This window comes from Balaenoptera acutorostrata, chromosome 10 (genome assembly GCF_949987535.1).
Source record: "Balaenoptera acutorostrata chromosome 10, mBalAcu1.1, whole genome shotgun sequence".
Classification (NCBI taxonomy): Eukaryota; Metazoa; Chordata; class Mammalia; order Artiodactyla; family Balaenopteridae; genus Balaenoptera; species Balaenoptera acutorostrata.
The window spans coordinates 67,033,159-67,060,443 of NC_080073.1; the positions used below are offsets into that span (position 1 = coordinate 67,033,159).

General features: G+C 55.7%; 2 protein-coding genes, 1 long non-coding RNA gene and 1 other non-coding gene across 9 annotated transcripts; 2 read left to right on the forward strand and 2 right to left on the reverse strand.

Moving 5' to 3' along the window:
* Window positions 1-245: 245 nt before the first annotated feature.
* Window positions 246-18,976, reverse strand: LOC130709112 (uncharacterized). Its single transcript, XR_009009614.1, has 3 exons — window positions 18,865-18,976; window positions 16,817-16,939; window positions 246-1,034 (listed from the first exon to the last, which is right to left on the reverse strand). It is a non-coding gene; the product is annotated as an uncharacterized LOC130709112 (long non-coding RNA).
* Window positions 7,722-7,828, forward strand: LOC114238468 (U6 spliceosomal RNA). Its single transcript, XR_003623820.1, has one exon. It is a non-coding gene; the product is annotated as a U6 spliceosomal RNA (small nuclear RNA).
* On the forward strand, window positions 14,559-23,168 carry HMGA1 (high mobility group AT-hook 1). 4 transcript variants are annotated; one of them, XM_057555639.1, is made up of 6 exons: window positions 14,559-14,679; window positions 14,922-15,035; window positions 18,246-18,424; window positions 20,253-20,336; window positions 21,004-21,054; window positions 22,380-23,168. In XM_057555639.1, the coding sequence occupies exons 3-6, from the start codon at window positions 18,290-18,292 to the stop codon at window positions 22,431-22,433; spliced, it is 324 nt and encodes a 107-aa protein (XP_057411622.1). In that variant the 5' UTR covers window positions 14,559-14,679; window positions 14,922-15,035; window positions 18,246-18,289; the 3' UTR covers window positions 22,434-23,168. The 4 variants fall into 4 exon arrangements, with proteins under 4 accessions (XP_057411622.1, XP_057411623.1, XP_057411624.1 ...); XM_057555640.1 differs by having other exon boundaries at window positions 18,246-18,391; XM_057555641.1 differs by lacking the exon at window positions 21,004-21,054.
* A 981-nt stretch (window positions 23,169-24,149) lies between these two features.
* SMIM29 (small integral membrane protein 29) lies at window positions 24,150-26,480 on the reverse strand. Of its 3 annotated transcripts, none has more exons than XM_007186864.3 (5): window positions 26,389-26,480; window positions 25,134-25,320; window positions 24,911-24,936; window positions 24,536-24,641; window positions 24,150-24,359 (listed from the first exon to the last, which is right to left on the reverse strand). In XM_007186864.3, exons 2-5 carry the CDS (start codon window positions 25,242-25,244, stop codon window positions 24,294-24,296), a joined length of 309 nt encoding a protein of 102 aa, XP_007186926.1. In that variant the 5' UTR covers window positions 25,245-25,320; window positions 26,389-26,480; the 3' UTR covers window positions 24,150-24,293. The 3 variants fall into 3 exon arrangements, with proteins under 3 accessions (XP_007186926.1, XP_057411042.1, XP_007186927.1); XM_057555059.1 differs by lacking the exon at window positions 26,389-26,480 and adding an exon at window positions 26,146-26,381 and having other exon boundaries at window positions 24,536-24,602; XM_007186865.3 differs by lacking the exon at window positions 26,389-26,480 and adding an exon at window positions 26,146-26,381.
* Between the last annotated feature and the right edge of the window lie 805 nt (window positions 26,481-27,285).

The window sequence follows — 27,285 nt, forward strand, 5'->3', positions numbered from 1 at the left end:
GGAGGGGATATATGTATACATATAGTTGATTCACTTCACTTCATTGTACAGCAGAAACTAACACAACATTGTAAAGCAATTATACTCCAATTAGAAAAAAAATGGTTGGTCGTTTTCTTACTGTTCAGTTTTAAGAGTTTTTAATGAATTCTGGATACAAGTCTTTCGTTAAATATATGATTTGTAAATATTGTGTCTCAGCCCATAACTCGTCTTTCAGTTTTTTTATTTTTAAAATTTTTTGTCTTTTAGTTCTTCTAACAGTATCTTTCAGAGAGTCTTTTGATAAACTGATGAAGTCCAATTTATCAGTTATTTTCTTTCATGGATCTCGGTTTTAGTGTCATGTTTTAGGAACTCTTTGACTAATCACAGGTCATGAAGATTTTCTCCTATGTTTTCTTCTAGACGTTTCATAGTTTTAGATTTTACATTTAGATCTATAACTCATTTTGACTTACTTTTAGTATAATGTGTGAGGTTTAGGACAAGGTTCACTTCTCTTGCATATAGATGTCCAGTAGTTCCAGCACCATCTGTTGGAAAGACTATCCTTTCTCCATTGAATTGCTCTGCACCTTTGTCAAAATCAATTGGCTATATTTATGTGGGTCTATTTCTAGGCTCTCTATTGTTTCATTGATCTATGTGTCCATTCCTCTGACAACACCACACTCTTGATTAATGCTGCAAGCCTTGTTGTAAGTCCTAAAATCAGATCATGTCATTCCTCCAACTTTATTCTTCGTTTTCAAAATTGTTTTTAGCTATTCTCGTTTCTTGGCCTTTCCATATAAACTTTAGAATCAGCTCGTCTGTATCTACAAGAATTCCTGCTGGGATCTGATTGGAATTGTGTTAAATCTATAGATCAGTTTTATGAATTGTGTCCCCCAAAAAGATATGTTGAAGTCCTAACTTGGGCCCAATACATCACCTCAGAATGTGACTTTATTTAGAAATAGGGCCATTGTAGATGTACTTAGTTAAGATGAGGTCATAGTGGAGTAGGGTGGGTCCTTAATCCAAGGTCCCTGTAAGAGAAGAGACAGACACACAGGGTGAATGCCATATAGCAATAGAGGCAGATGTTTAAGTGCTGCAGCTACCAGCTGAGGGACACCAAGGACTGTGGGCAAACCACCAGAAGCTTGAAGAAGCGGGGACGGATCCTCCCCTGGAGGCTTCAGAGACAGCATGATCCTGCTGACACCTTGATTTCAGACCTCTAGCCTCCAGAGCTGTGAGACAAATCTCCGTGGTTTTAAGTCACCCAGTTTGTGGTACCTTGGTACAGCAGCTCTAGGAAACAAATTCGAGTAGTCTGGGGAGAAACGACGTCTTTACTATGTTGACTCTTCCAATCCATGAACATGATAGGTTTCTCCGTGTATTTAGATCTTCTGTGATTTCTTTCATTAACATTTTATAGTTTTCAGCATAGGCATCCTGCATATGTTTTGTTAGGTTTAGACCCAAGTATTTCTTTTTGTTGTCGTTTCTTTTTTTTTGGAAGTAATTATAAATAGTACTGTCTTTTTAATTTGTTTCCAGTTGTTCGTCGCTATCATATAGAAACACGATTGATTTTTGTGTGTTAATCTTGTACCCTGCAGCCATGATGAACTCAGTTATTACTTCTAAGAGTTCTAGAAATCTATAGCATTTCTGATGCACTTACTCTCTTTGAAAAAATTATATTAATTGCTATAAAACATTCTGTGATACTTTGCTCTTAATTTATTTTAGCAATTCCCTCCTGTTGGACATTTATATTGTTTCATTTTATTATTATTACTATTATTATCAATGATGGAATGAATTTCAGATTCTGAGACATAAATCTCTGACCCCTTTTCTAATTATGTCAGGGGCGAGATTCCTAGAAATGGGATTGGCAGGTCAAAGGGCTGAACCCTCCTCAAGCACGACACAGGGCTCAGCTGCTTTCCAGAAAGGTGAAACCAACTCCTTCTCACCAGGTACATGTGAGAGCACTCAATGCTCTGAAACGTTGACAGCATCGGGAATTATCACTTTAAAGCTCTTTGCCATTTGATAGGAAAAAAACAGTATCTCTCTTGCATTTTAAAGTAGTCCTTTCTAAAATGCCAGCCTGCTCCACCCCTGCTCAAAACCTTCCGTGGCGCCCTATTACCTTCAGAATAAAGCCCATGCGCCTGGCTGACAGGTGGATTCCCCAAGATCAGCTCCAATTCCTTTTCATTGTCAAATTCAGCTGCTTCCTTCTCCTCCCCCAGGCGCTAACAGCACGGGCTGGTTATTTCTGAAACCCGCAGCAAAATCTCTTTCCCCTCCAATGCTCTGCCCATGCTGTCTACTGAGCCTGAAATGCAGGTGTGCTCACCCTGCCTACCCCTCCCCAAGGGGTTACCTAGGAGAGGTTTAGAGTGGTGGATCTGGATCCAGACTGACTGTGTTCCAGCCCAGCTCTGCTGTGTGGCCTTTGGAAAGTTACTTAACCTCTCTGTGCCTCAGTTACCACAATTGTAAAATGGCAGTAAGGAGAGCAGCTACCTCATAAGGTTGTTGCAAGGATTAAATGAGTTAATAGTAATATATCAGAACTGTGTCTGGCACTTGGGAAGTATTACTACATCTTAGCTACTACTATTGTTATTGTTATTCTGCCTCCTTCCTAACCTGGCCTATCACCCTTAGGAAACAGCCCACTGTCACCACTCTATTGTGTCACTATTCTACTGTGTTGCTTCTTAACTGCATGAGCCGCATGTTTCTCATTTGAACGAAGTTAATTACCCCACCCTTGTTTCACAGACTCACTGTGATGATTTAAAGTCCTAATAGGTATCCGAGTGCTTTTTAATGTTGTGCATCACTCTGCTGAGGTTTATCATCTCTGCCCACCTCCTACCCTTGGCAGGAAAGAGCAGGATAATGGTAAGAGCTATGATTTACTGGGTGCCAAGTGCTGTGCTGCTCCATTGAGTGCTAGCCCTGCAGTGCAGCAGTCGGGGCCCCGGCAGGAAAGGGGACCCAACCCAGGGGCTTCGAGAGGCTTTAGCGGAGGGGCTCCTTACAGGGGTGCTGGCAGGTGAAGGGGATCAGAGAGGGGTGGTGTGGCACTGGGACCAACAATGGCAGGAAGTCGTGACTCCCAAGGCTGAAAGGGTAAGGGGCAGATGTTAACGTTCCTGGAGCTTCGGTCATGGAGAGACACAGCTGCAGCCAGACCAGGGGCCAAAGCAGGGCCAGGGCAGAGGAAGGAGTACCCCAGCTTCTCTCCTTCTCTCGGATCTCCTGCGAGTGGGTACTGCCCAACAGAAAGCCAGCTGAGGGGCGGGCCCAGGGACGCAGCCAAGCGTCAGCCTCCCAGGCAAAGAGCAGGTCAGAGCAGGGGTGGATGGGGAGGGTAAGGGGGTGGATGAAGGAGAATAGCAAGCGCGGGGTGGCGCGGTGGGGGCGGCGGACGGGATTCTGCTCCACCACCGCCTCCCACTTCGCGGATGAGAAGATGGAGGCGCAGAGACAGGAAGTCAGGTGCCGGCTGTCACAGAGCTGGGAAGGCGGAGCTGCAAGTGAAGCGCAAGGCTCCGAGGCGGTGGTCCCTCGGCCCAGCCTCCCAGGACAGGCCGGCGGCCCCCAGGTGTTAGTTGGCAGGACTCGGGGGCGGCAGCCCGCACGCGCTCCTGTCTCCCTCCTCTCTCCTCCCTTCCTCTCACTTGTCACTTGTCCATCCTCCCACCTTCGGTCGGCCAGGGCCTCCGCGGAGGCTTTCGGCTCTCTCTTTCCCGTCTCTGTGTCCTTCTCCACTTTCTCTCTCTCTCCTCCCATTTGCTCAGTCTCCCTCGGTCAGCCTCTCCTACCGCTGACTTTCATCCATCCCCCCAGCTCAGTTCCTCTGTCACTCCCCTCTAGACGGTACCCCTGTGCCCCTCAGTCCCCCATCTCTCCCAGAGCGTCGGTATCCCCCGCTCTCCGCCCGGGCACCCGTCCCCGCACGCCCCGCCCCCTGTCGCCGGCCGTTCCTCCGCCCCTGCGGCGGGCGGGGAGAGCGGGGCTGGCGCGGCGCCCGGCCTGAGTCACACGCATGAGGCAGCGTGAGTCAGGCGCGGAGGGAAGTCCCTACGGAAGGGGCTTTCGGAGCCGCAGTCGAATCGCAGGGAAAGAGAAAGTGTTCGGAACGCGCCTCTGACACAGTGACCTTGTGTGAGCCCGAGCCGGACACACCCCCACGCTCTCCCCGCAGACGACAACACGCACACCCCCAGCCCACCACGGGGAGGGCCCGGCCCGGGGCTCCGGAGGGTGGACGCACAGGGACTCCCCTGCCTGCCGGGGGCGGTGGGGGGACAGGTCGGGGCCAGCAACTGGGGTCCCAGTGGCGCTTACGGTCTGTTCCGTCCACAGGGCAGTCCCTCTCCCAGCTTCCAGCATCGCTCACCTGCAGCCAGAGGCAGTGGGGGGCAGGGTGTCAAGAAGGACCCCTTGGGGGTCGACCAGATCACCTTGTGGATCTCCGTGGGGTGGCAGAAGGAGACAGGCAACCTGGGGTCCTATAGGGGTGAAAGATCCCCTCCCTCAGGCTCCCCTCCTAACCCTCCGAGACTGACCTGGAATCAGATCCGCTCCATTCAATTAAACAAATATTTACTCAACACCTATAATAAAAACCAGTGCCAGGCTCTGAAAACCTGAAATACAACCGTGAACAAAACAGGACAGTGAGCAAACTATGTCGACTCCTGCCCTCCAAGAGCTGACATTCTGGGGGTGGGGTGGGGAGACAGTAAATAGTACATAAGCAAATGATCTAGACCAGCACTGTCCAACAGAAACAGAATGGGAGACTCACATGCTTTGTGAGATATTACAGTGGTAAAAAGAAACACATGAAATTAATTTTAATAATTAATCCAATACACCCAAATATTATCATATACAGAATATAACTGAGTATTTCTACATTAAAAAAAAAAAACCCTTAGGCTTGGAAAGCCAGTGAGGACTTTATAGTATTTCCATCACATCTAAATTCAGACTAGCCACATTTCAAGTGCTCGGTCACCACCTGTGCCAAGTGGCAAGGTAGGAGGCAGAGTCTAGATGTCAGATAAAGGCTATGGAATTAAAAAAAAAAAAAGTAGAGCAGGGTAGGGGGTGGGGAGAGCCCGGTGGGGTGGGGCAGGATTCAGAAAAGTGAGACAGCAGATATTCTGAATTCTGGCTCTGCCACTGGCTTTGGCAAATCTCCTGACCTCATAGATGAGCCCCGATTTCCTCACCTATGAAATGGGGCCATGATTCCTCCTGTGTAGACTGGAGTAACGCACACTCATCAGATTAGTTTTGTCCCCACCCCCTCCAGCTGTCTGCAGCTGTGGCCAGCACAGAGCCTCCCAATCTCAGTCACATCCCCTCCACTTCCAACACCTAATGGCCACCAAAGACAGCCTAGCCCTCCACCCCCCTGCCCAGACCCTCCATCTTTTATCCATTTCTACCCCTTGCCACAGCAAGATACTTCACGTCTTTCAACCTCAATTTCACTGACTGTGTGATGGGTACTTGAGTTCTTGGGAGAAAAGTATTGTAGACTTCTTGGGAACCAAGCCACCACCTTAAGCTGAAACAGGGCAGTGCCCAGATGGATGGGGCACCAGGTGCCAACTTTACCATACTGGGAAGATGACGTCCTTCTTTAGAAACTGGAAGGATTTCTGCCCGCGAAAGCCTTCCTGCCCCCAAACATCCCTACCATGAAGAGCAAAACTGCCAGAAAAAGGGATGCATAGGAACTGTGGACAGAGCCCAGGGAGCAGGGGTGGAGGCGAGAGAGCGGGAGGGGTTCTGGATCACCTTTATACCCCACCTCCAGGGCAGCAGACCCACAAGCCCAAGGGAAGTTTGAAGATCAACAATCAGCCCGTTCCTGGGGGACTGAGGCCCCAGCAAGGCTGGAAGAGGGGGATGGGAGCAGGGCCCAGAAGAGCCCAGACAAAGGAGGCAGCAGGGTCTGGGCTTGGGATGCCTACCCGCCCTCACCCCACTCCACCCCCAAAGCCTGGGAACTGGCAGGGCACCCTGGATGGTGACCCAGAAACCTGGCTGTCAGCAGCTCCTGCCTGGCACTGCCCACATCGAGCTCCACTGCTTCCGGCAGGAGTCCCTGGCAGCTGCCTGCAGGGCAAGCTTTTGGGTTTTCTCTGCTCACAGGCTCACTCTCTACCCCTGGAGACCTACCCCAGACTCTCCTAAGCTGCCCAGATCCCAGTAGCTGTATTTCCCGCCATCCAGACCTCAGAGATAAGGCGACGGTGGGGAGAGGGGAGTGGGGGGGAGGGTCCAAGGCTGGTTTTGCCAACAGACTGAAGATGCCCACCACACAGGGCCACTCAGATATTCTAGTCCCAGAGGGCAGGGCCACCGACCCCCTAGTGGCTGGAAAGTAATAAAGAAAGTAGGAAAACAAAGAAGCTGGCTACTCAATTCACAGTGAGGACTAGGCCTTAGAGGACTGATGACCCCCAGGATTCGTGAGGTTGGTGAGAGGCCTGGAGGCCAGGGGCAGGGACTAACGAGGCTTTAAGCCAGGTTGGTGGGGAGGGCAGCCGCTGGGCCCCTCCCCGTCGCCATCTCCTCCAGGCCGGATTCTAGACCAGCAGGCTCGCCCAGCTCTGCCCGCCTCCCTCCTCCTCCTCCTCCGCTCTCCAGCCAGTGGCTACCTCCCCTCCCCCACCCCTCTCCCCTCCCCCAGCTACCCACTTCCTCCCCCCCTCCCCCAGCCCCTTTCGCTCTCATTCATCCATCCATTCAGCAAACTTCTGCTGAGCGCCAAGGCCCCCTTAGGCCTGGTGAGAGGCTCGCGGTGTGCAGAAGAACCAAACAAAGCCCTGGAGGATTCCGGCGAATCCCTGGCCTTGTGTGGGCTCCTCCCCCCACCCCCAGCCCACCTCCTCCTCAGCCCAGGCCCCCGCCCTTCGACCTCCACCCTGCTTTCCTTTCCCTGTCGACTCTGGCCTGTGGCCCGTGGGGCTGTGAGTCCTCCTCGGCGCCCCATGTGCTTCTGGATCAGACAGGCAGCAGCCCCTCCTGTGCGTTCCCAGTATGGAGACCCCCAGAGCCGCACTCTCAACCCTAAGAAAAGTTCGGGGTGAGGGTTCAGAGTGGCCTGGAGGGGACAAAGCACTGTGTGACCCAGGGCACATCTCCCATTCAGAGCAGCGTCCCCCTGCACAGGCAGAAGGAACCGGGCAGGACTCATCCAACCCCCGACCTTGGGCAGGAGGGAGCCTCCCCACAGCCAGTTATGCAGAACAGTCACTTTTGAAGGCCCCAGGGGTCAGTGTTCCCCTTCCCTGGCCCGGGACATATCCCCCCTTGGAAAGCAGGCAAGGAATAGAGACAAGAGAAACAGAAGTCAAAGACCATATGAGAATCTCCTGAAACCTTAGGGCCTGTTCCCAAAGTGTGACATGGGTAGGAACAGGTGGCTAAAGCCATAGGACAAGAGTTCCCAAGTCCCACAGCTGGTTAACGGGCTGACGTGGACATCCAACCCCAGCAGGCATGCGGCGGGGGGGAGATAAACCCAGCGCAGGGCCTCAAGGACTCCAGAACACACCCCAGCCCGCAGAGAACAGGGTTACAGGCCTGCCGTCGCTGCTCTAACACTTCCTTCCACTGGCTCACGTGCACAGGACTTCCACAGGCTGCACAAGATTAAAGTGTGTATTTTCGTGCTCGCTTCGGCAGCACATATACTAAAATTGGAACGATACAGAGAAGATTAGCATGGCCCCTGCGCAAGGATGACACGCAAATTCGTGAAGCGTTCCATATTTTTCAACTGGAGAAAGCCCTCGCACGAACTGAAGACCCAATACAGACAAAAATAAATTAATTAATTAATTAAAAAGAAAATCCTTAAAAAAAAAAAAAAAAAAAGTGTGTATTTTCTGGGAATTCCCTGGCAGTCCAGGACTCCGAGCTCCCAATGCTGGGGGCCTGGGTTCCATCCCTGGCTGGGGAACTAAGATCCCTGCAGCACGGCCAAAAAAAAAAAAGTGTATTTTCAGCCATTCCTGAGTGGGAGGATGCGACATGTTTCGGGGCATTTTACCCACAGAGCTTGTTCCACTGGATATTGTCAGAAAGTACCTTAGACAAAAGGGAAACTATTTTGTTCCATGTAAAGTATAAACCTTACACTCTCCCAAAGCACAGTCCGCTGAGCTGCCACCACTGCCCAGACACCAACAAGCAACCCAGCCAGTCTGCCCCAGCCAAAGGACCAAGATGGTTGTCAGGTGGCTGCCAGCTCCTGCTGACTGAACCTGAGACCAAGGGGAAAAAAACAATTTCCCACGATTGGTGGCAAACTATAAAATCGGAAGGTAATGCCCGCTGGAAATGAGTCTGGGCCCAGATCACATGATAATGATGGTGCAGCAATGTTAACCTACTCAGACAAAAACCAGGTGTCTCTGTAAGGTGCAGAAGCCCTGTCCCACTCAGTTTGGGCCACTCTGTCCCTACCATGGTGAACTGCTGGGTTCCTTGCTCTTTTCTTTGCCTTGAAGTTTAGGGACAGATCCCTAAACTGCTGCCCTGTGGCTTGGCCTCTGCTGATAACTTTGGCTAATCATTCTTCATTCAACACATTTGGTGAGCTTGAATACTGTTCTAGGTCCTGGGGATACCCAGTGAACAGAAAAGATAAAATATCCTGCCTTCATGGCGCTAGCCTTGCAGTGGGGAGAACTGGCACAAAATGCAATACATATCACTTTTATTGTTCAACAGCTCAGTAGAAAAGTTAATTATATAGCATGTTAGAAACTGGTGTTACAGAGGAAAAAAAAAAGAAGAACATGGTAAAGTGGGTGAGGGACTGTAGGGGGAGACGTGCAGTTTTAAATAGCATGGACAAGTAATATTGAACAGAGAGACGTGAGGCAGTGAGAGGGCAGGCCCTGAGGATGTCTAGGGGAAGAGCAAGTCACGCAGAGGGAATGACAAATGCAAAGGTCCTGAGGTGAGCTCATGCCTGGCAGGTCTGGGGAACATCGAGGAGGCTTGTGTGGCTGAAACAGAGCAACAGGTAGGAGATGAGAGGGATGGAGGGGATGCAGATTGCAGGGCCTTTGTGAGGACATTGTTTTCACTCTGTTTTAGATGGGAGCCCCGGGAGGATTTCTAGCAGAGGAGGGACATGCCTTACGTTTTAGGTAGAAAGAGATTTAATATTTAATTAGGAATTAGGTGGGAATCAGGTGCTTACAAAACCATTGGAAGAACTGGAGGAGCCAACCCTGGGCTGAACCTCATGGAACAACACAAACTGAACTGCCTGCCTCTATCCTGATCCAGGGGGCAGGAAATCAGGAAGCCCCACCTGCATGGCTGAGCTGTGATCCAGCGGCAGGAGGCCCCTCTGCCACCATTCCTGCTTATAGACCCTCACAAAGCTGGTGACTGGATGACAGATGTTCTGCAGAAAACCCCACATCTCCACAGCCCCCCCTTGCTTCCTCCCTCCAAATTTCACTCTTTCAAAGGGGAACCTAATTCACATCCCAAACCATAGCTTCAAAGGAGTGGGGAAGATGCCGAATGCCAGACCACCATATCTGTCACAGCCCCAAGCCCACTGTATGTCAGATGCCCTGCTCTTTCCCTCACCTGGTTCCAAGGCCTCCTGGGATGCTCCACCACACCCTGGGCCCCTGCCCTGTGCTCCCCAGGCACCCATCACAGAGGGTACCACACTGATGAAGCCATGTACTGGTCTGTCTCCCCAGGTCACTCAAAGTAAGCCCCCTGAGGACAGGGAATGTAGCTACCTTGTTCAAGGCCACATCCCCTATCTTGCCAGGCTGGGAGAAGGAAGCAAGCCTACCCAGTCTGGGAGAAAAAGCAGTGGAGGAAAAAGTGGCAGAATCCCAAGCTATTTAACCTGAGTCTCAGTTTTAACACCTGTAGAATGGGGGCAATAGCATTACTGACCTGGTAGGGGGTTGAAGGATCTGAGAGAACATAAGCATTTAGTATGTGCTCCTCAACTTCCCCTTTTCCTCAGGTTTTTTCCCCGAGATTGGTGAGGAGCTGGGCTTCCCTGGGTTCCAGCCCTGAAGTAAGCAGCTGATGAAGTTCATGGTATCCTGGGGCCATGCAGGGTGGGCTGCTGGCTCAGGGCAGGGGGGCAGAGTGGTGCCCGTCTCCTGGGCCGTCCTATTCATTGGAGAGTTTTTCCCTCGAAAGTTGGAAGCAGAAAAGGCCCTCCTCCCTCTCTGGCCCTGCCAGGCTTCCTGGCAGCAGAGCCTGTGGTCAGCAGGGCCCGGAGGATGGATCCTGCCAGATGACCAGATGTACTAGTAGCTGGGTGACTCTCCAGGAGAGTGGTCACTGTGCACTAGGGTGACCCTATATCAGGCTTACCCAGGCCAATCCTGTTGATATGGTCCAGGTCAACCCCAGTTGCAATGGGCCAGGTCAGGTTCACGTTCCTAGTCTAGTCACAACTATTAATAGTAACTCCTTTTGCTCTTAAGTGCTCTGCTTGTCTCTAATAGCTGGGAATACATATCCTATGATCCAGGATTTCCTCTCCTAGGCATGTACCCAACAGAAATTTGTACATCTACTTACCAACAGACACTAGAACATTCACAATAGCACTATTTGTAATAGCCCCAAACCAGAAACTATCTAAATGTCCTTCAACAGAATGGATATCTAAACTGTGGTACATTCACACCACTTAACTATGCAGCAGTGAGAATGAACATCCTGCAGCCACATGCAATGACATGAATGAATTGCAGACAAAACACTGAATAAAGGAAACTAACCCAGAAGAGTACCTAACCTGTGATTCCATCCATACAATGCACCTGAAAGGTGAAACCAGAGGATGCTATTAGAAGTTGGGACGGTGATGACATAAGGGGAGGCTGGAGATGTTCTGTCTCTTGACCTGTGTGCTGGGGACACAAGGGTGCTCACTTTATGAAAATGCAGTGAACTGAACAAAGGATTTGTGCATTTTCTGTATGTATAGTTTTCATCAGTAACAGGTTTACTTTAAAAGGTTTCCTAGTTTGGACAATAGGTAAAATAATTCCTGTTCCTCCTCTGCCCACCTCTTCCCGTCTACCTTCCATGTTGGGCTGGACACACAGAACATCATCACATCTCATCCTCACGCCTTCTGGAAAACCTTGACTAACTCAGTCACTAAATGGAATGATCACACTGGTCTTTTCCTCTACTCTCCTAAGAGCTACAGTTGACTCAAAAGCAAGAGGTAAACTGATTAAGCAAATATATTGACTGCAGAGATGAATCGAGACACGAATCCCCACAGAATGCTAAGGGACACCCCTACCTACTAAAACCTCCACATTTCCAAGCCACAACTGAGAGATCGCTAGGCCCTGCTACTCCACTTAGTAAGGCAGGGAAAGAACTAACATTCACTGGGAAGAATTTCAACAGCCCAAGTGAAAATGAGCTTAACCTTCAGCTGTCCTGAAAAATAAAGTTGACCCGAATTCCCCATTCCCTGGATATTCCTGATGGGTTCGCTGAAGTTCACTGGGTTGTCCTTGTGAAAACTGTTTAATCCAACTCTGACGTAAGAAAATGCTTCCTGCGGGGAAGACTGGTTCTGATATGGCTGATTCCCTGGACTCCTTCCTCAGGCCTTGACTAAAGGGGTTGATGCCCCAGGCCTAGAACTGCTCCCTCTACCAGACTGTTCCCCAGAGGCCACCCACCCAGCCCCTACTTACCCAAATCCCATTAAAGCCTGCCCAAGTCCATCTCCTCCAGACTTCCCTGACACCAGCCCCTCCCCGCCAGCTCCCATCCTCTCTCCTCCTGTAGCACCCAAGTCTCTCTTAAAGCACCTAACCCCCTAATTCAAGTTTCAAGAGTGCAGGGAACTCTTTTTCATTGTTTCATTCTTTCAATGAAACTCTATTTCATTTCATAGTTTGTTCATTGTTTTACCCTAAGAGTTTGAACTAGTTTTTGGTACACAGTAGGCCTACAATAAATAATGAATGAATGATTGAATGTTTTCTCCTCATGGCATCTCTGCAATTGTTACTCAGCTTTCTCTGGTGTGTTCCTGGTTGATTCCTCTACACATGAAATTCGCTGGGGCGAGGACTATGTCTTATTCATCTTTATCCCTGTCATTCACCCTTCTGCTTAATAAATACTTATTGAAGAGGAAAAAAAGGAAGTCAATTCGGGGCATTTGCAATCCAGAAAGAATGGAGGTGGGGGTCAGTGGGTAGAGTTATTTGGATTTCAAGGGTGTGGGTGAGGAACAAGCTACTATTGATACGTTTGCCTACAAATTTATGCTTGCCTCCTTCCAGAGGGTTTGAGGTGGCTTACAAAAATACACAGACATAATACAAGGTAACAAACAAGTCGGTGAAGAAATCAGGACGAGGGGAAAATAAGAGTAGGAAAAATAAGATCAAGTCGGCTCGTTAGAAGTGGGCCAAAAAGTTGGCCAAGTTTTCCCACAGCCCATTCGCGACGGAAGGCCCTCTCCCTTCCCCACCTCCCCTCCCTCTCAGGGGCCACCACTGGCCTCACAAGGCCAGGGAGAGCTGCCCCGAGCTTAGCTGCGCCAAGGGGAGGGGCCTAGAAAGGCCGCCAGCCCCGGAGCCCGGGCCTGGAAGCCTGGGCAGCCTTGGGGAAGGCTGTGGGTAGGGGCGCGCGGCTCTGGGTGGGCTCTCCCTGGCCCCGGCGTGGACGCCTGGGTTGCTGGCAGGGGCCTGTGGCCCAGGCGGGTAGGGTAAGGGCCTAAGGGTCGCTCTTACACTCAACACTGCAGAGGTTCTCGAGCTAGCAACTCAAGGCCCTCCAGCCAAACCTACTTGCGGCCTACTACGCGCGCGCTCTGCAGGCAGGGCACAAAGATGGAGGGAGCAGCGCGCCTTGCACCCCGCCCCACCCCCCGCTCCAGACAAAGGGGCAGGCAGCCCCTCCCCCAGCCTCGCCCTCGCGTTCCCCCTCTACCCTCCTCTCCCTTCAGGCCGCCCTTCGGTGACTTCCTCTCCCCTTCCGGGGCAGCCTGGGCACTTCTCAGAAACTACGTTCCACCTGGGCGCGCGGCGGGGAACGGGCGCGCGGAGGGCGCCCTTCCGGCCCACTCCTAGCCCCGGCCGGCCCTAGGTCCGCGCCCTCCTCTTTGAACCCACAGGATTGGCCCCCAGCGCCTTCCCGCCCTGGCGTCCCCGCCCCCACCCGGCCGAGCACGTGCTGCCCCCGGCCCGAGCGCCCGCCCGGCCCCGCTCCCCACCCCCACCGGAAACATTCCTGAAACATTCCTGAAACTAGGAGGCCCGGCCCCTCTGGTTCCCCACCCCGCCTCCACGCTGGGCTCAGGGTTTTCCTGGCGTCCCCCTCCACCGCCGGCTCGCCCCCTGAGGAGGGGGCTGGGCCGGGGCCTCCAACGGCCAGGGAGGAAGAAGGGGAGCAAGGAAAAACATGAGTCACAGCCGTGTGTCACTGGGCCGCATTGCAATTCCCTGAACCACGGGAGGTGTGGAAGGCCGCCTCAGGGACCAGGGGCGGGGAGGTGCAGGCCCGGACTGCAGGGCGCGCCTGACAGCGCCCTTTCTTCTCCCACCGCCCTCCCCGCCATCTTCCCACTTTGGCTTCCTTCTCGTTTGTACAAGTCTTTGTTGCGCCGGGCGTGGCGGGTACGGCGTGCGTAGACCCAGTTCCTGCCCTCAAAGTGCTTCCAGGCGACCACCGGCTAACGCTTTCTTATTTTTTAAAAATGCCACAGCGGAAGGGGCCAGGGTACCAGGAGGGATCGCTGGTCTCCAAAACACCATCCGGGTCACCTAAAGGAATGAACCCTTCCTCAGGTTTACCTGCAAAGGAGCCAATCGTTTGCCTCGTTTGAAGGCTGCACCTTGATTATGGTTCACTCGGGCCCATTAATAAATTTAAACCCTGGATTTCACAAGTTTCACGTTTGAATTTCACAAGACCTGCATTTCACCAGTCAGCCACACGCGGGTTGGCACCGAAATGCTGACACCTGTCCGCCCAGGGAAAATCTAGGAGCCGCGTACCTGGGCAAAGGGAGCGGCGGGTAGGCCGCGAAATTCTCCAACCGGCGTGTTTCTCTCCACCCCTGCCGCCCGCACGGACCCCCGCAAGCACAAACACCCGCCCACATCCACGCGCCCCGCGGGCGCCAGGCCCACACATCCGGAAGGCCCCAAGAGGTGACTCTCCTGGGGACCCCCTTTCCATGCAGTAAGGACGCCCTCTCCCCCCCGAAGGACTGCTTGGTGACCCCTCTAAACACCTCCCCCCGTCTCCCGGCCGGGACTGTGGGAAGTGGGCCGTGGCCTCGGGTTCCCAGCCCAGGCCTCCCGCGCGCGCCCGCCCCCAGAAGCCCGGCACCGCTCGCCCCTCCCAGAACTCAGCACCCACCCGCGCGGCGGCGGCGGCGGCTGGCGGGCGGCCGCCCTTTTAAATCCCCGGGCTCATTTGCATGGCCCCGCCCCCCTCAGTGACACGGCTGGCGCGGGCGGGCCCGTCCCCCCTGCCCCTGGGTCGCTCTTTTTAAGCTCCCCTGAGCCGGGGCTGCGCTCCTCTAATTGGGACTCCGAGCCCGGGCTATTTCTGGCCCTGGCGCGGCTCCAAGAAGGCGTGAGTTCGCGGCCCCTCCGGTGGCTCCTTTTTTTTATATCTATCATTTAATTAAATTATTTATTTATTGAGGCCGCGCACGGGCCGTGCCTAGCTTCCTGCCCCTCGCCATCCTTCGGGGGAGGGGGAATATTTTTGTCCCCCCGCCTGGATGTGACATATAAATACCCCGCGGGGGCCTGGGCGGCGAGCACGCGGCGGCGGCGGTCTCTGAGCGCCTCTGCTCTCTCTCCCGGTTTCAGATCCGCATTTGCTACCAGCGGCGGCGGCGGCGGAGCCAGGCCGGTCCTCAGCGCCCAGCACCGTCGCTCCCGGCAGCCCGGAGCGCGCACCGCAGGCCGGCGGCCGAGCTCGCGGTGAGTCGTCCCCGGGGCCCGCGGCGGCGGCGGCGGAGGGGGGCGCCCGCGCCCCCGCTGCACGCCGCCCCTCCTGCAAGCCGCCCGGGGCTGCAGCGCGCGCCTCCGGCTTTATTCCCAGGCCGGGGCTGCGCGAGCCGCCGGCGGGGGAGGGCCGCGCGGCGCGGGGGCGGGCGGCGGGGCCCGGCGGCGCGGGGAGGGCACCGGCACCCCTTCCCCCGCGCCGCGGGCGCCCTGCGGGGGGCGGGGACCCGGGAAAAGCGCGCGGTGGGGGAGGGGGCGCGCGGCTGCGGCGAGCGCGAGTTGTGCACCCGGCGGAGCCCGGTGCACCTCGCGCGGCCGCCGCTCCCGCCCGAACCCGAGCCCGGGCCTGGGTTGTGGGGGGCGGGGAGAGGAACGGGCTGCGGCGACAGAGGAGAGTGGGGGGCCGCGTGGCCCCCGCAGCCTGGGGAAGTTCTAGAAGTGAGGGGGATGGGCAGGAACCCCGCAATTCGGCCTTACTCCAGCTCGGCCTTTATCCTGGCGCCCCTCCGCAGATGAGGCCGAATCGCCGGCCTGGGTTTGGGGCTTCACCCCGACCCCACCTCTGGCCCGGCCCGCGCCTCTTCAGCCCCCAGGGCCCGGCCTGCCTTCCGCCCCCACAAACTGGTTTCTCTGCTTTGCTGGGCTCTGTTGGAACTAGTCCCTTTGACTCCCCGTTTCAATTTTTTTTTCTGGGGCTTTATTTTGCGGGGAGGGCGCGGAGGGAGGTGGCTTTCTTCCTCTCCCCCGCGCGCGCCAGGTTTCCTGCCCCAAGGCGGGCTTGGGTGCCCCCTCTGGCAGGAAGTGGGGCCGGGTGCACCCTCGTGGCGGTGCATGCGGTCGGGGTGCACCGGTTTCCCGCGCCTGCGAAAGCGGCCTGCGCCCCTCCCCCCCGCGCTCTAGCCCCCAGTCCCGCCGGCCGACCTGCAACCGCCGGGCGCAGACACTTGCAGAGTCACCCTGGGCCCCGGGTTTGCAACAGGGATGACAGGGACTTTATCAGCCCCCAGACGGGTAAGGAAAGTGGCGGGCTAGAAGGGTCGCCAGCAACCCACTCCATCCTGCTCGCCAACTTGCTCTGTGACCTTGGGCAACTCATCAGCCCTCTCTGGGCTACTATTTTGGGGAAAACAAGGTGGTTCCAGGATGATTTCCTAGAGTCATTCCTGCAGATTGCCTCAGCATTTGTGGAGCCCACACTGCGTGCACAGTGTGTGGAGGAGACAGGCTTGAGGCCTGAAAGGGCTTATTACCAACTGAAGGATTGAAGTTGGACCCTAAACGTGGCTTTGCCAAGCCAGGTCTCTCTGATGTTCAAAAACAGGTGGAAGAGACAAACATTTGTTGGTCTCACCAGAGAGGGCCTCAGGCCTTGCCTTCTCTGGAGTCCTGGATCTGGGGTGGGGGTGAGCGGATTAAAGGGTCCCCAGCAGCAAGAGGTGGGGGGAAACACCAGGGACACCCACCAGGATCCCCAGGCAGGCTGGCCCAGGCTTTATGGGATTAGGGGCTGGCTTTGCCCAACTGGAACCACCTCTCTGAGGGGGCCTCCAGCAAACCTCATGTGAGGTCAGCACTCATTTAGCTGATTAATTGTGATGTTTAGTTTTGAAGGGGGACCTGTGGTGTAATATAAGATTCTAATCACTGCCTGCAATTACAGAGCAGGCCAAACCACTAATGATGGAGCAGGATAAATCACCAACCACCTTGTTTAAAAGGGTCTTCAAGTCTGAAATATTATAAAATGGAATAATTACCAAAGTCCCGCCGTCTGGAGAATTTCAGTACTTGAGGATCGGGGGCCTCAGGCCCTCTAACAATCACAAGTTTGCAAAAACAGTCTTTCCTCTCATTGGGTTAAAATTGGAAATTGTCTGAATCTGAAAAGGGGAAAGAAAGTCATTTTAAAACGTTCTAGTTCTCATTTTGATCTGGAATGAAGCTTTCTGTTGTTTAAGCGTTTTTAACTTTTACCTGGTTTGATCCTTGCCGCAGTCTGGAGAGGTAGGTGAGGCAGGTGCCTTATCATTACCCACATTTTATAGATTGAGGGGCTTTCAGAAGTGGAGCCACTTGGGCCCACCCTTTGCCAAGGGCAGCCAGGGATTGGTTATCAGGGAGGTGTGGAACCATAGGCCTCCCAGGACACGTCTCTATCTGTAACTTGGGGATAATAACGGGGAGGACAGGGATGGGGGTGCGAGGGCCCTCGCTGTCCTTTCTCAGCCTCTGGAAGAGACTCCCAAATACTCCTTGCAGAGGGGGGTTTCAGGTAAATTCTGTATTAATAGGGCTGATGAAGCACAAACAGGCCTCTAAGGAGAGGGGAGATGCTAGAAAAGGACCAAGGAGCTTTTAGGATCAGCCCTGCTAGGGCTTCAGGGAGTCAGCTAGCATGTGTTACGAGGGCCCCTCTCAGTTGGACAAGTCCCTGCCCCTCGTGTAAGGAGGCATCAAAGAGAAAGATCTCATCTCACTCCAGGTGGGTGGGGGCGGGCAAGGGGGAAGAGGAGATTCACCTTTCAGCTTTGGGTTTCTTTTCCTCCTCCCACCTCACCCACTGTGGTTTTAACCCCCTTCACCCTTCTTTCCAAATCGTCCCCGTCTTTGAACCCCCAAGGCTTTTACTCAGGGAGAGAGCAGCGGAAAGAACTGGTGGGGCTCTGGCAGATGGGCAGTACTGTGGACGAGGTGGGCCGGGGATTGATGTCTATGGCTGCCAGATGCCCAGGGCTCATTCTCTGCTTACCTTTCCTCCCTTGTTCCCTGCGAGCTACCCAGGCTCGGTTTTCTCTTGAAGAGAAGGGACAGCTTGGTGGAGGGAGGGGGCCCTGGCAGTGTGAGGACCCCCATCTCACCCACACTGTTGCCAGGGCGGCCTTACCCACAGCCAGGACTGGGCTGGCTGGGCTCTTGGGCCCGGGCCCTGTGGGGCTGGCAGGACGGCAGGACGACAAAGAGCCGTTCTGAAGAGGAGATAAGGAGCTGATTAGGGCCAACGGCCCAGCCCCGCCCTGTGGCTGCAAGCTGGGCTGGGCAGATGCCCCCATCGGCCCAGGTGGGAACCGCGGGGACCCCTGGGAGCAGGCAGTTTCCTGCCGGGCATTTTGAGGGTGGGAGTGGTGAGGGGGTAGGAGGCAGCTAAAGCAAGAGGTTTTGTTTAAAACAACTTTTCCCGCCTCCCAGCATCCCAGCCGTCGCTCCTCCACCTGCTCTGCCGACAAGGGAAGATGAGCGAGTCGAGCTCGAAGTCCAGCCAGCCCTTGGCCTCCAAGCAGGAAAAGGACGGCACTGAGAAGCGAGGGCGGGGCAGGCCGCGCAAGCAGCCTCCGGTGAGTCCCGGGACGGCGCTGGTAGGGAGTCAGGTGGGTGTCCAAACCTTTGCCTTGGTTTACCTCTTTGGGCTAGGGAGATGCCAGGCGTCTTGGCAGGTGAAAACAGGACTGGCAGGGCGCAGCGTCATTCCTGTACACGTGTGTTCTCCCCACACATGCATCCCTGGTGCCTGAGAGCCTGGGAGAGAAGTGCAGCCTGAGGGAGCCCTGAGCCCGAGCCCGAAAGTCCAAGCCAGAAGTGACCCTGTAGTCACGCAGGCCAGTCAGTGCTTATACACTGTGGTAAACCACCCACCCTTTATTTCCAGTCCATCGTGGACCAGTGCATTTATGAAACAGTAAAGATGAATTATAGAAACGTGAACATTTACATACGTAAGCCCAGCGTTTTTTGTTATTATACTCACTGCACACGATAGTACTTTGTTAATTTACTATGAAATTTACTATGAAGGTTTCTAAATACTTACTGTACGTTTCTGTAGTTCCTCATCCCAGGACAGTAACAGTTTCTGGGCCAGCACCTGTTCACAGGCCTCCTTGAGTGGCCCTGGATTGGGCTTTGCCCCAGCTCTGTAAAAGGAAACGGAAGCCCAAGAAGCTTAAAATGTTGGGGAGTTGGTGGCAGAGTGACTGAGAGCCCTGGTTCTGCCCCTCACAAAGGTCCCATGGGGTTAAAAGGCCGGCCTGGCACTGTGGGCACCCCAGGGAGCTTGGCCAGTCAGGCTGTGGGGACCACCTGCTACATGGGGGAGATCTTGGTTTCTCTCACAGAGGGGCAGCTATCCCTACGTAAGGGGCAGCTGTTGGTGAAGCCCCATTACTTCCCTTTCGTGGGGGAGAGGAGAGGAAAGCAGTTGAGGTCGATCCTTGCTCTTTACACTTCAGGCAGCTTGTGTCCACTGGGCCCCGGTCGCCGCCCCCCATCTGTAGGTGGAGAGGCCTGTACTGACTCTCAGGAGCTGTGAGGAGTCTGACGGGTGGTGGAATTCAGCTGCCTCTTTCAGAGCCCACAGTTTGTGTGTGGGGAGCTCATCCTCTTAGTCTCGTTCCCTAGGCCCACCCCTGCCGCCTGTTAGCTTGTGGTCAGTGGGGGTGTCAGAGAAGGGGTGTTGGGTTACTGGACCGTGAAGAGCCCCCAGGCAGCCGCCTTGGGAAACCATAGCTGACATGCCTTTGCTGCCCAGCTTCTATGCATTATGTAGCAGTTTTTTATTCTGTCTCGGGCTTATTAAAATTTCAGCAACACCAATGGGCAGGGATCTCTGGGGTTCTGAGATCTGGACATAACTCCTTCTCCCTAGGAGGCAACCTGAAGGGAGTCTGGTTTGCAGGTAGAGGCTGTAGGTTCCCTCTAGGGGGAAGGGGGATCCTTTCCCCTCTTCTGCATCATCTGAGGGGGTGGGCAATGATCACAGCCCAGTGCTGGACACTTGTACATTTTTCATTTAGTTTTCGTGACACTCTGCAAGGTAAGTCTTGTCACCATTTACAGATGAGGGAAACTGAGGCTCAAGCATTAAGTGTCTTGCCCAAGATCTTAGAGCTAGTCAGTGGCCGAGCTGGCATGTGGACAGAGCTGCCTAAGAGTGTCTTTCTGCCCCCATGACACCCTTCCCAGAGGCCTTCTGGTCTCTTGTCATTTTGCTGTCATAGGGAAGCAAGGGGAGAGACTTCGTAAAAGATATTCAGACGGAGAACCTGAATCCCAAGGGCTGCCTGCCATGATTCCTGTGGATTCCAGAGTTGGGGGATGGCTTGCAGACTTAATTCTCCTGGGCTGGGGCAGAGGGCTCTGTTCTGAAAAGGGTGGGGCAGGTGGCTTCTGTGTCCCTGACTGCCCCATCTGTCTTTGCAGAAGGAGCCCAGCGAAGTGCCAACACCTAAGAGACCTCGGGGCCGACCGAAGGGGAGCAAAAACAAGGGCGCTGCCAAGACCCGGGTGAGGCTTGAGGAGGGCCCTCTCCCCACGACAGCAGCTATAGGAGGTCTGGGAAAGGGCTGGCTTGTCCTCATTCTTGGCACCCTCTTTTTCTCTGGCATATGGGGGATGATGTGTCTTTGCTAATTGAAGAGAGTGGGGCAATGACTGAGGTCCCACTTCTGGGGACTTGGTCCTGCCCAGGACAATGGGGAAATCGAGTCAGATGTCCCGCAGCTTTCCTGGTCTGGAGAGAGGCGAGTTGGGAGGAGCGAAGGGGCAGGTCCTGGGCTGAGAATGTCACCTTTTCTCCCGGAGGCCCCCTGGCTCCTGAGGGAGTGGGGAGAAGCAGGGAAGGCCAGATCTACAGTGGCATCAGCCTTTCAGAGAAGTTGTTTTGTTTTTTATTTTATTTTTTCTAAGACACGACTCATATCCTCTGAGTCATGGGTGGAGGAGGGAGTGGGGGGGCGTGTGTGTATGTTGGGGTGGGGGGGGCAGTGTGGCTGGCCAGTCATCACCAGCTGGACTCGGGTGGGCCTGCTGGGCTGAGAGTCCTGGGCTGCCCCGAGCAGAGGAAGGTAGTTCTGCCCCTCCCTGCTCTCCCTCACCATCCAGGGCACTGGTCATTGGGTGAGCACCGTCAGGAACATCTTTGACTTAGTGGATCTTTTCTCTGACCATCTAGAAAACCACCACAACTCCAGGGAGGAAACCAAGGGGCAGACCCAAAAAACTGGTAGGTGAACAGGTGGCGGCAGCTTGGCTCTTCTGGGGAGGCTGTTAAGAGTGGGAGATGCCCCATCCTGTGCCCGCATAGGAACATGGCTCTCCCTGACCTGCAGGGCCAGGAATGGTGAGACTTCATGTTTTACCCAGGCCCGGAGAGGGGAAGGGATTTGTCCAGGGCTCAGGGTTCCTGGCACCCAGCCCAGGGCTTTTAAAGGGCTGTGTCCATGAGAAGTGAGGGGTCCCAGGTACCAACCAGACCAGACTCCCTGCGCTGCCCTACTGGGGGTGGTCTCTGTCTCTCCTTCCTCTGCTTCTAGAACAGACTCAGAACTTCTAGGGTGAACTTGGAGGTCAACTATTAGTGTTTCTCCCCCGCCGCCATTATAGAAATGAGGACAAAGGGAGGTTTAAGGAGCAGCAAAGGAGCTCAGGCGTGGGCGGGCGGGCGAGGGGGTCACGTTGGGTGGGGGCTGAGGTGCGATGCCGCAGGGAGCTACCTCCTCAGGGAGGCGCCGTCCATCTCTAGGCCCCAGTAGCTGGTAATGGAAGTAGGCGGGTTGAGCCGGGAGATGCCTCCAGGGGGTCCACCGCAGTGAGGGCCCTCCCGGCCCTTTACTGTCCCCAACCTGTCTTCCCTGAGGCGGTCATTCCTCGAGCGTGAGCCGAGCCACCACGGGGTGAGGGGGGCTCGGGGTGCTGGCTGGGCCCCAGGAGTGAGTAACAGGAAACAAGTTGTTTTGGAGTTTGTGCCTGGCACGGGGGCCCCGTGTGGTGTCCCGACATTCCCGCCCAGTGAGTGAGCCCCGGCGGCACACACTTCCCCTTCCTCCCCGCCCTGGCCTGGGGTCAGCCCGTGGCCACCGCTCCGCAGCCCAGCAGCTGCCCCTGCAGGCCAAGGCCACTCGGTTCCCCTGCACCCACCAGGGGGGCTCATGCAGCCTCCAGCCACCCCTTCCCTCCTCATTTCCTCTCCCTGGCTGCCTCCTCTCCTCCCCTGCCCGAGAACCAGTCACTTCCTCGTTTCCTCGAGCTCAGTGGTGCCCCGAGCTCTGCCAGGTACCCCCGCCGTGGGCCTGGGGGCCAAGGGGCCTGGCTCTGTGTGAGAGCAGCATGTGTGTGGTTTTTTTTCCCTCCCTTTAAATTCTTCCTTTTTTATGAATGAAACTGGGCCGTGGAGGTTGCTGAGTCACCCACACACTCAGCCCTGACTCATCCCCCTTCTGGAGAGCCAGGGAGTGCGGGGAGGGGTTGGGGGCGAGCTTGGCCCCTGGTGGGTGGGGGAGGAGGGGGACAGGCCTGGCATTCCTGCTGATGGCCCTGCCCACCCTGCAGGAGAAGGAGGAAGAGGAGGGCATCTCGCAGGAGTCCTCAGAGGAGGAGCAGTGACCGTGCCGTGCCGCCCGCTCCCTCACCGAGGAGCAGTTTCCTTCTGGGACTGGACAGCTCCGCTCCGCTCCCACTGCCCCCACCCCTTCCCCCAGGCTCTCGTGTCACCGCCACCCACCTGCGCCCTCACCACCACACTACACAGCACACCAGCCGTCGCCGCAGGGCCCCCGGGGCCCCGAGTCGGGAGCAGTTTCCTTTGATTTCAGGTCCCAGCGACCCCTGACCCACGGCGCCTGACTTCCCACTTAGCTGCTCCCGCGCTGCTGCATCCCCACTCCCTCAGTGTGGGGACCTTGCTGGCTGGGCTCTTGGTTTCGGGGTCCCTTCTAATCCCCGACTCTTCCCTCTGGCTTCCCATTAAGGGGCCTGGGAGGGCTCCCCTGGCCTTAAAAAGGGGCCCAAGCCCCATCTCATTCTGACATGCCCCACTCCCACTGTACTAGCGGCAGCAGGTGTGGCCACTGGAGAGGGGTGATTGGCCCCAGATGCCCCCAACCAAGCTGTGTCTCACCAGGGGTGGCTCACACCCCCTTTGCTTCCTTCCCACCTTGCCTAGTCCCTGCAGTAGGTTGGGCCGCCCCCTTGGGGGCACAGGAAGGCAGGCAGGAGGGGTTTAAGCCCCCTCCCCCCTCTAAGCAGGCTCCAACCTACCTTGCCCTCACCCCTGGAATCCAGTGAAGTGATGAAAATGCAGAGTCACCTTTATCCAGGTGAGGCCCAGGAGGCCTGGGCTCCCGGTGGCAGCCACTTAAGGCGGGCTAGAGCCACTCCCTGTCCCTGTCTGCTTCCACTCTAGACCTCGGTTTCCCCTTCCTTCCCTCACTCGGGGCACTAATAACAAGGAGCTAGCCTTGCCCACTCCCATCCTTCTGCTCCTCCCCACCCCCCAAGGTTCTGGTTCCATCTTTCCTCTGTTCACAAACTACCTCTGGACAGTTGTGTTGTTTTTTGTTCAATGTTTCATTCTTAGACATCCGTCATTGCTGCTGCTACCAGCGCCAAATGTTCATCCTCATTGCCTCCTGTTCTGCCCACATTCCCCTCCTCCAAGATGCTCTTAGGGGAAGGGGCCTGGGGCAAAGCAGGCTGGGTTACCGACTACCCCAGTCCCAGGGAAGGTGGGGCCCTGCCCCTAGGATGCTGCAGCAGAGTAAGGAGGGGGGCCTGTGTTGACCGTCGGGTGTAGGGGCCACCTTCTCCCCCTGTTCTGTCAGGGAGGAGGTAGCCATTATTTGTCCCAGCCTGGGGCCCCCCCTCTGGTTTCCTATTTGCAGTTACTTGAATAAAAAAATATCCTTTTCTGGACTGAGTCTTTCTGTGATGGGTGCCTGGAATAGGGAAGGGTGGAAACCAAGGGTCTAGTGGGTGGGGGAGGAAGAAGAAAAATCATTGGCGTCAGCTCCAGGGAAGGTAACTTAAGCCCCTCTTGAAGAAGTCAACTACACCCCTAGCCACAAAACATTTTATTTACAAAATATATATACTGAATATTATACATTAGGCCCTGTCACCATGGGAACAGCTCCAAAGCCAAGTCAGGGAGGGCTAGAGAAAGGTGGTGCCTGTGGAAGGGCAAAGCTCCACCCTGTCTCCCAGCCACCCTTCCACCCCAGAAGGAAAAATTCCCATTAGCTCCTGGGAGTGGCTGGTAGGCTCAGCCCACAAAGGACTGAAGGCCTAGCAGGGAGTGAGGTGACAGTGGGGGCTGACTGCTATGCAGGGCTTAGGACTGGGGACAGATGGGAGGAGGAATGGAGACCCAGTACCCAGGAGGGGGAGCTGGGGGAAGCAGCAGGCTGCAGGGCCCTGGACGTTCCAGGACCCCATGGTTCTGAAGACCAGGACAGGGGGCTCAAGTCATGTCTTGACGTCCAGCAAGGGCATCCGCTTGTGCTGGTAGCCACTCTGCCAGCCATGGACCACCTGTAGGGGAGGAGACCCGCACCACAGGGCACAGTCCACAGCACAACTTGGGAGGAGGCACCCCACTAGCCACGGCCCACATGGGGAAGGCTGAGAGCAGAACCAGGCTCTGTCTTCAGGGGTATGAATAGAGCAGACCCACCTCTGCTGATTCTCCCTGTCCCCAGAGTGCTCACCTTGGGGTCTCCCACGTCAGAGAGCAGCTCCTGCTCAGCCTCGTGCAGCTCCTCAGCAGGGTCGTAGCTGTACACAGGGAGCAGGTGATGGCGAAGCCGGTCCACCCTGGGGAGCATGGGAGGGGGCTCAGCCCAGGGGACCCACTCCCCTTCTTCAGACACCTGACTGCCCTGTCTCTACTCCCCCTGGCAGGGGCACACTAGAGCTCTAACGAGACATGTCTGGGCAGGAAAACCTAATAGGAGTGTAGGGAATTTCAGGTTTGTGTCTGAAAGGCTGAGGAGCATCTTACATGTATGCAGGGATCTCAGATCCTATGGGAAGAACTTTAAGCACAATTCGGGGGAGGTGGCGCTGGGGGCAGGGACACTCACCGCTTTTTCTTCTGGACATACATTACCTGTAACAGAGACACAGCACTGTGGAGGCCGCTGAGCCCAGGATGGCCCACAAGTGACAGGGGTCCACCTCCACACCCTCCTCTCCCGTAACAGCAGGACAGCTGAGATGCTGTGTGCAGGCTGGACCAGGCCCACCCAGCCCTGCCTTCGCAAAGGTGTGGGTGTGTATGTATGTATGTATGTGGGGGCTCCTTACCACGGCCACCACCACCCCGACCAGGGTGATGAGGAAGAAGGGCCCCAACACATAGCCCACCATGGAGTCGCTGCTGGCCTGCGGGGCATTGGGCACTGTGGTGTTACTCATGACATCGGCAGCCAGAGGGCTGGGTAGTCAGCATGGGCAGTAGTACTGCCTCGGGAGGGCGCCTCCACTGGGCTCCCTGGGGAGGAGGAAGGAGGTTGTCAATTCCACCCAGGCTCCGGATTCCTCCCCAAGAGCTAGTAATATATGAAAACTTAGGTCAGGCACTGGGAAGAAGGATATTCCAGGTCAATGTGCTGGGTTTAACCCTGCAGGGACTCAGCAAGTCCTGGGTGTAAACAGCACCAAAGGGAGGCCCAGACCCAGGGCCTGAGTCCTGCCCAGCTCCTATCCCCAAATCAGGGTGGGGCTCAGCTCAGGTGCTGGCTGAACGTTTGCAGATATCAATTCCTGAGGAGAGGTTAGATGTAGGTTCCCAGCTCCTGCCCCAACCTCCTGGGGTACTCGACTGCCAGCAGCTATCCAGTGGAGCAAAATGGGGATATTAGGTTAAAACATGAGGGTCCTGCATTGCAGCCTAGGGGTGAGGTGGGAGCATCTGAAGGAGACCATCTCGGCCCGGGTCCAGTGCCCACACTTCAGTCTATATAGGTCCTATGCCCTCTTTGTCCCTGGAGTCACTCCAGGCATAGCCTGGGCATCGTCTCCCCCATCGGTCTCATATGCCAGGGTGGACACAAGTGGGCAGGGCTGGACTGCATCTGCGAGGTGATGTCACCGCCCCCTGGTCCCCACTCGGGGCTCCGCCCGGGTCCCTCCCCTCCTGGCCTGGGATGACAGGAGGAAGTGGAGAGGGTCAGCTCCCATGACAGACGCAAGGAGACTGTTCACGGGTGGCTGCACGCAGATATACCCTGGTCCTTGACCCCGGTTCTCCTGGGCTTCTATCGGAGGGCAAGGTATGAGCTACCCGTCCCGCTACCCGTGGGGACTCCGGGCTCACCGAGTCGCATGCCCGTCCCATGGTCGAGGGGACATGCCGAGGTAGGGAGGGTGACAGGCCGTTCCTAGGATGCAGACCAGCAACGGAGAGCGGGAAGTAGTTCCCACGGCGCTGGGAGGCTCAGGCCAGGGGAAGGGAACTTAGGGGGAGCACAGAGGGCCCCGGGCATCCTGGCATCCCGACACCCCGAGGCGTAGACCTGTACCGGCGCTTTGCAGCCCATCCAACCCGGCCAAGCCTTACCTCCCGCCGATGCAGCCCGGAAAGGAACGCCCTCGGTTGGCTCCGGGGCCCCGGAAGAGCCGGCAGGCGCGTGATCAAAGGACCCGGGGAAATGGGCGGGGCCACAGTATCAGGGTGCAGCCAATCCGATGGCGGCAGGCAGACGGCCCGGAGGCTTCGGGAGGGGCCAATCCGGAGGCCGGGGATGCTGGCGGCGCCGTGCCGAGACGGCCTGGGCTGCAGGGTCCACCCTGTGACGGCAGGGGGCAGCCGAGGGCTGCGCAGCGGGGAGGGGCGGAGAGGGGCGGAGAGGGGCGGGGCGCGCGCGGCTTCCCAGCGTACCCCGGGGCGGATCCCTGCTATGCGGCCGCGCTTGGGAGTTCACATTCCAGGGAGAGGCTTGGCCTCCGCTTTACTCGCACTTCTGGTTGGAGCCCAGTCACGCTCTAACGTTTAGCCCAGGCCCCACAAGGCCTCCAAAGCCCCACAGGGGCTTTGTTGAGCCCTCTAGACCTCCTAGCAGCGCAGACTGGCCCTCTGTGCTGTGCTCAGAGTGTGTAGGCAGGCCTGGGGTAGCCCCTGCCCAGCCTTGGACCTCAGGTCCACCCACCTAGCCACTCTCTCTGCGCCTCACTCTTAATGTTGGTAAAACAGGCTGCTGTAAGGATTAAACCATGACATGGGTAGAGCCTAGCACATAGCATGCCCAGAATTTTAAATTCCCTGTTAGCCTCTTTCCGGTTTTCCAGGGCACAGACGGAGCAGCGAGGTGAAGTTCCTCTGGGTCATAGGTAACTTGCCAAGTAGGTAAGCTTGGGTTGAAGCTTCGGTCGTCTGATAATTAAAATGTCACACACTTACTGGGGAAATTTGAATAAGATTGGTGGGTTTTACCAATGTCAGTATCCTGGTTGTGAT

Excerpts from the sequence above, each read along its gene's own strand:
- SMIM29 (XM_007186864.3), bottom strand. The coding sequence starts at position 25,244 with ATGAGTAACACCACAGTGCCCAATGCCCCGCAGGCCAGCAGCGACTCC. Across the intron at positions 24,642-24,910 it reads TATGTCCAGAAGAAAAAGCG|GGTGGACCGGCTTCGCCATC; the intron begins GTGAGTGTCCCT and ends CATGCTCCCCAG. Across the intron at positions 24,360-24,535 it reads CTGACGTGGGAGACCCCAAG|GTGGTCCATGGCTGGCAGAG; the intron begins GTGAGCACTCTG and ends CCTCCCCTACAG.
- HMGA1 (XM_057555639.1), top strand. The coding sequence starts at position 18,290 with ATGAGCGAGTCGAGCTCGAAGTCCAGCCAGCCCTTGGCCTCCAAGCAG. Across the intron at positions 18,425-20,252 it reads CGGCGCTGGTAGGGAGTCAG|AAGGAGCCCAGCGAAGTGCC; the intron begins GTGGGTGTCCAA and ends CTGTCTTTGCAG. Across the intron at positions 21,055-22,379 it reads GGGGCAGACCCAAAAAACTG|GAGAAGGAGGAAGAGGAGGG; the intron begins GTAGGTGAACAG and ends CCCACCCTGCAG.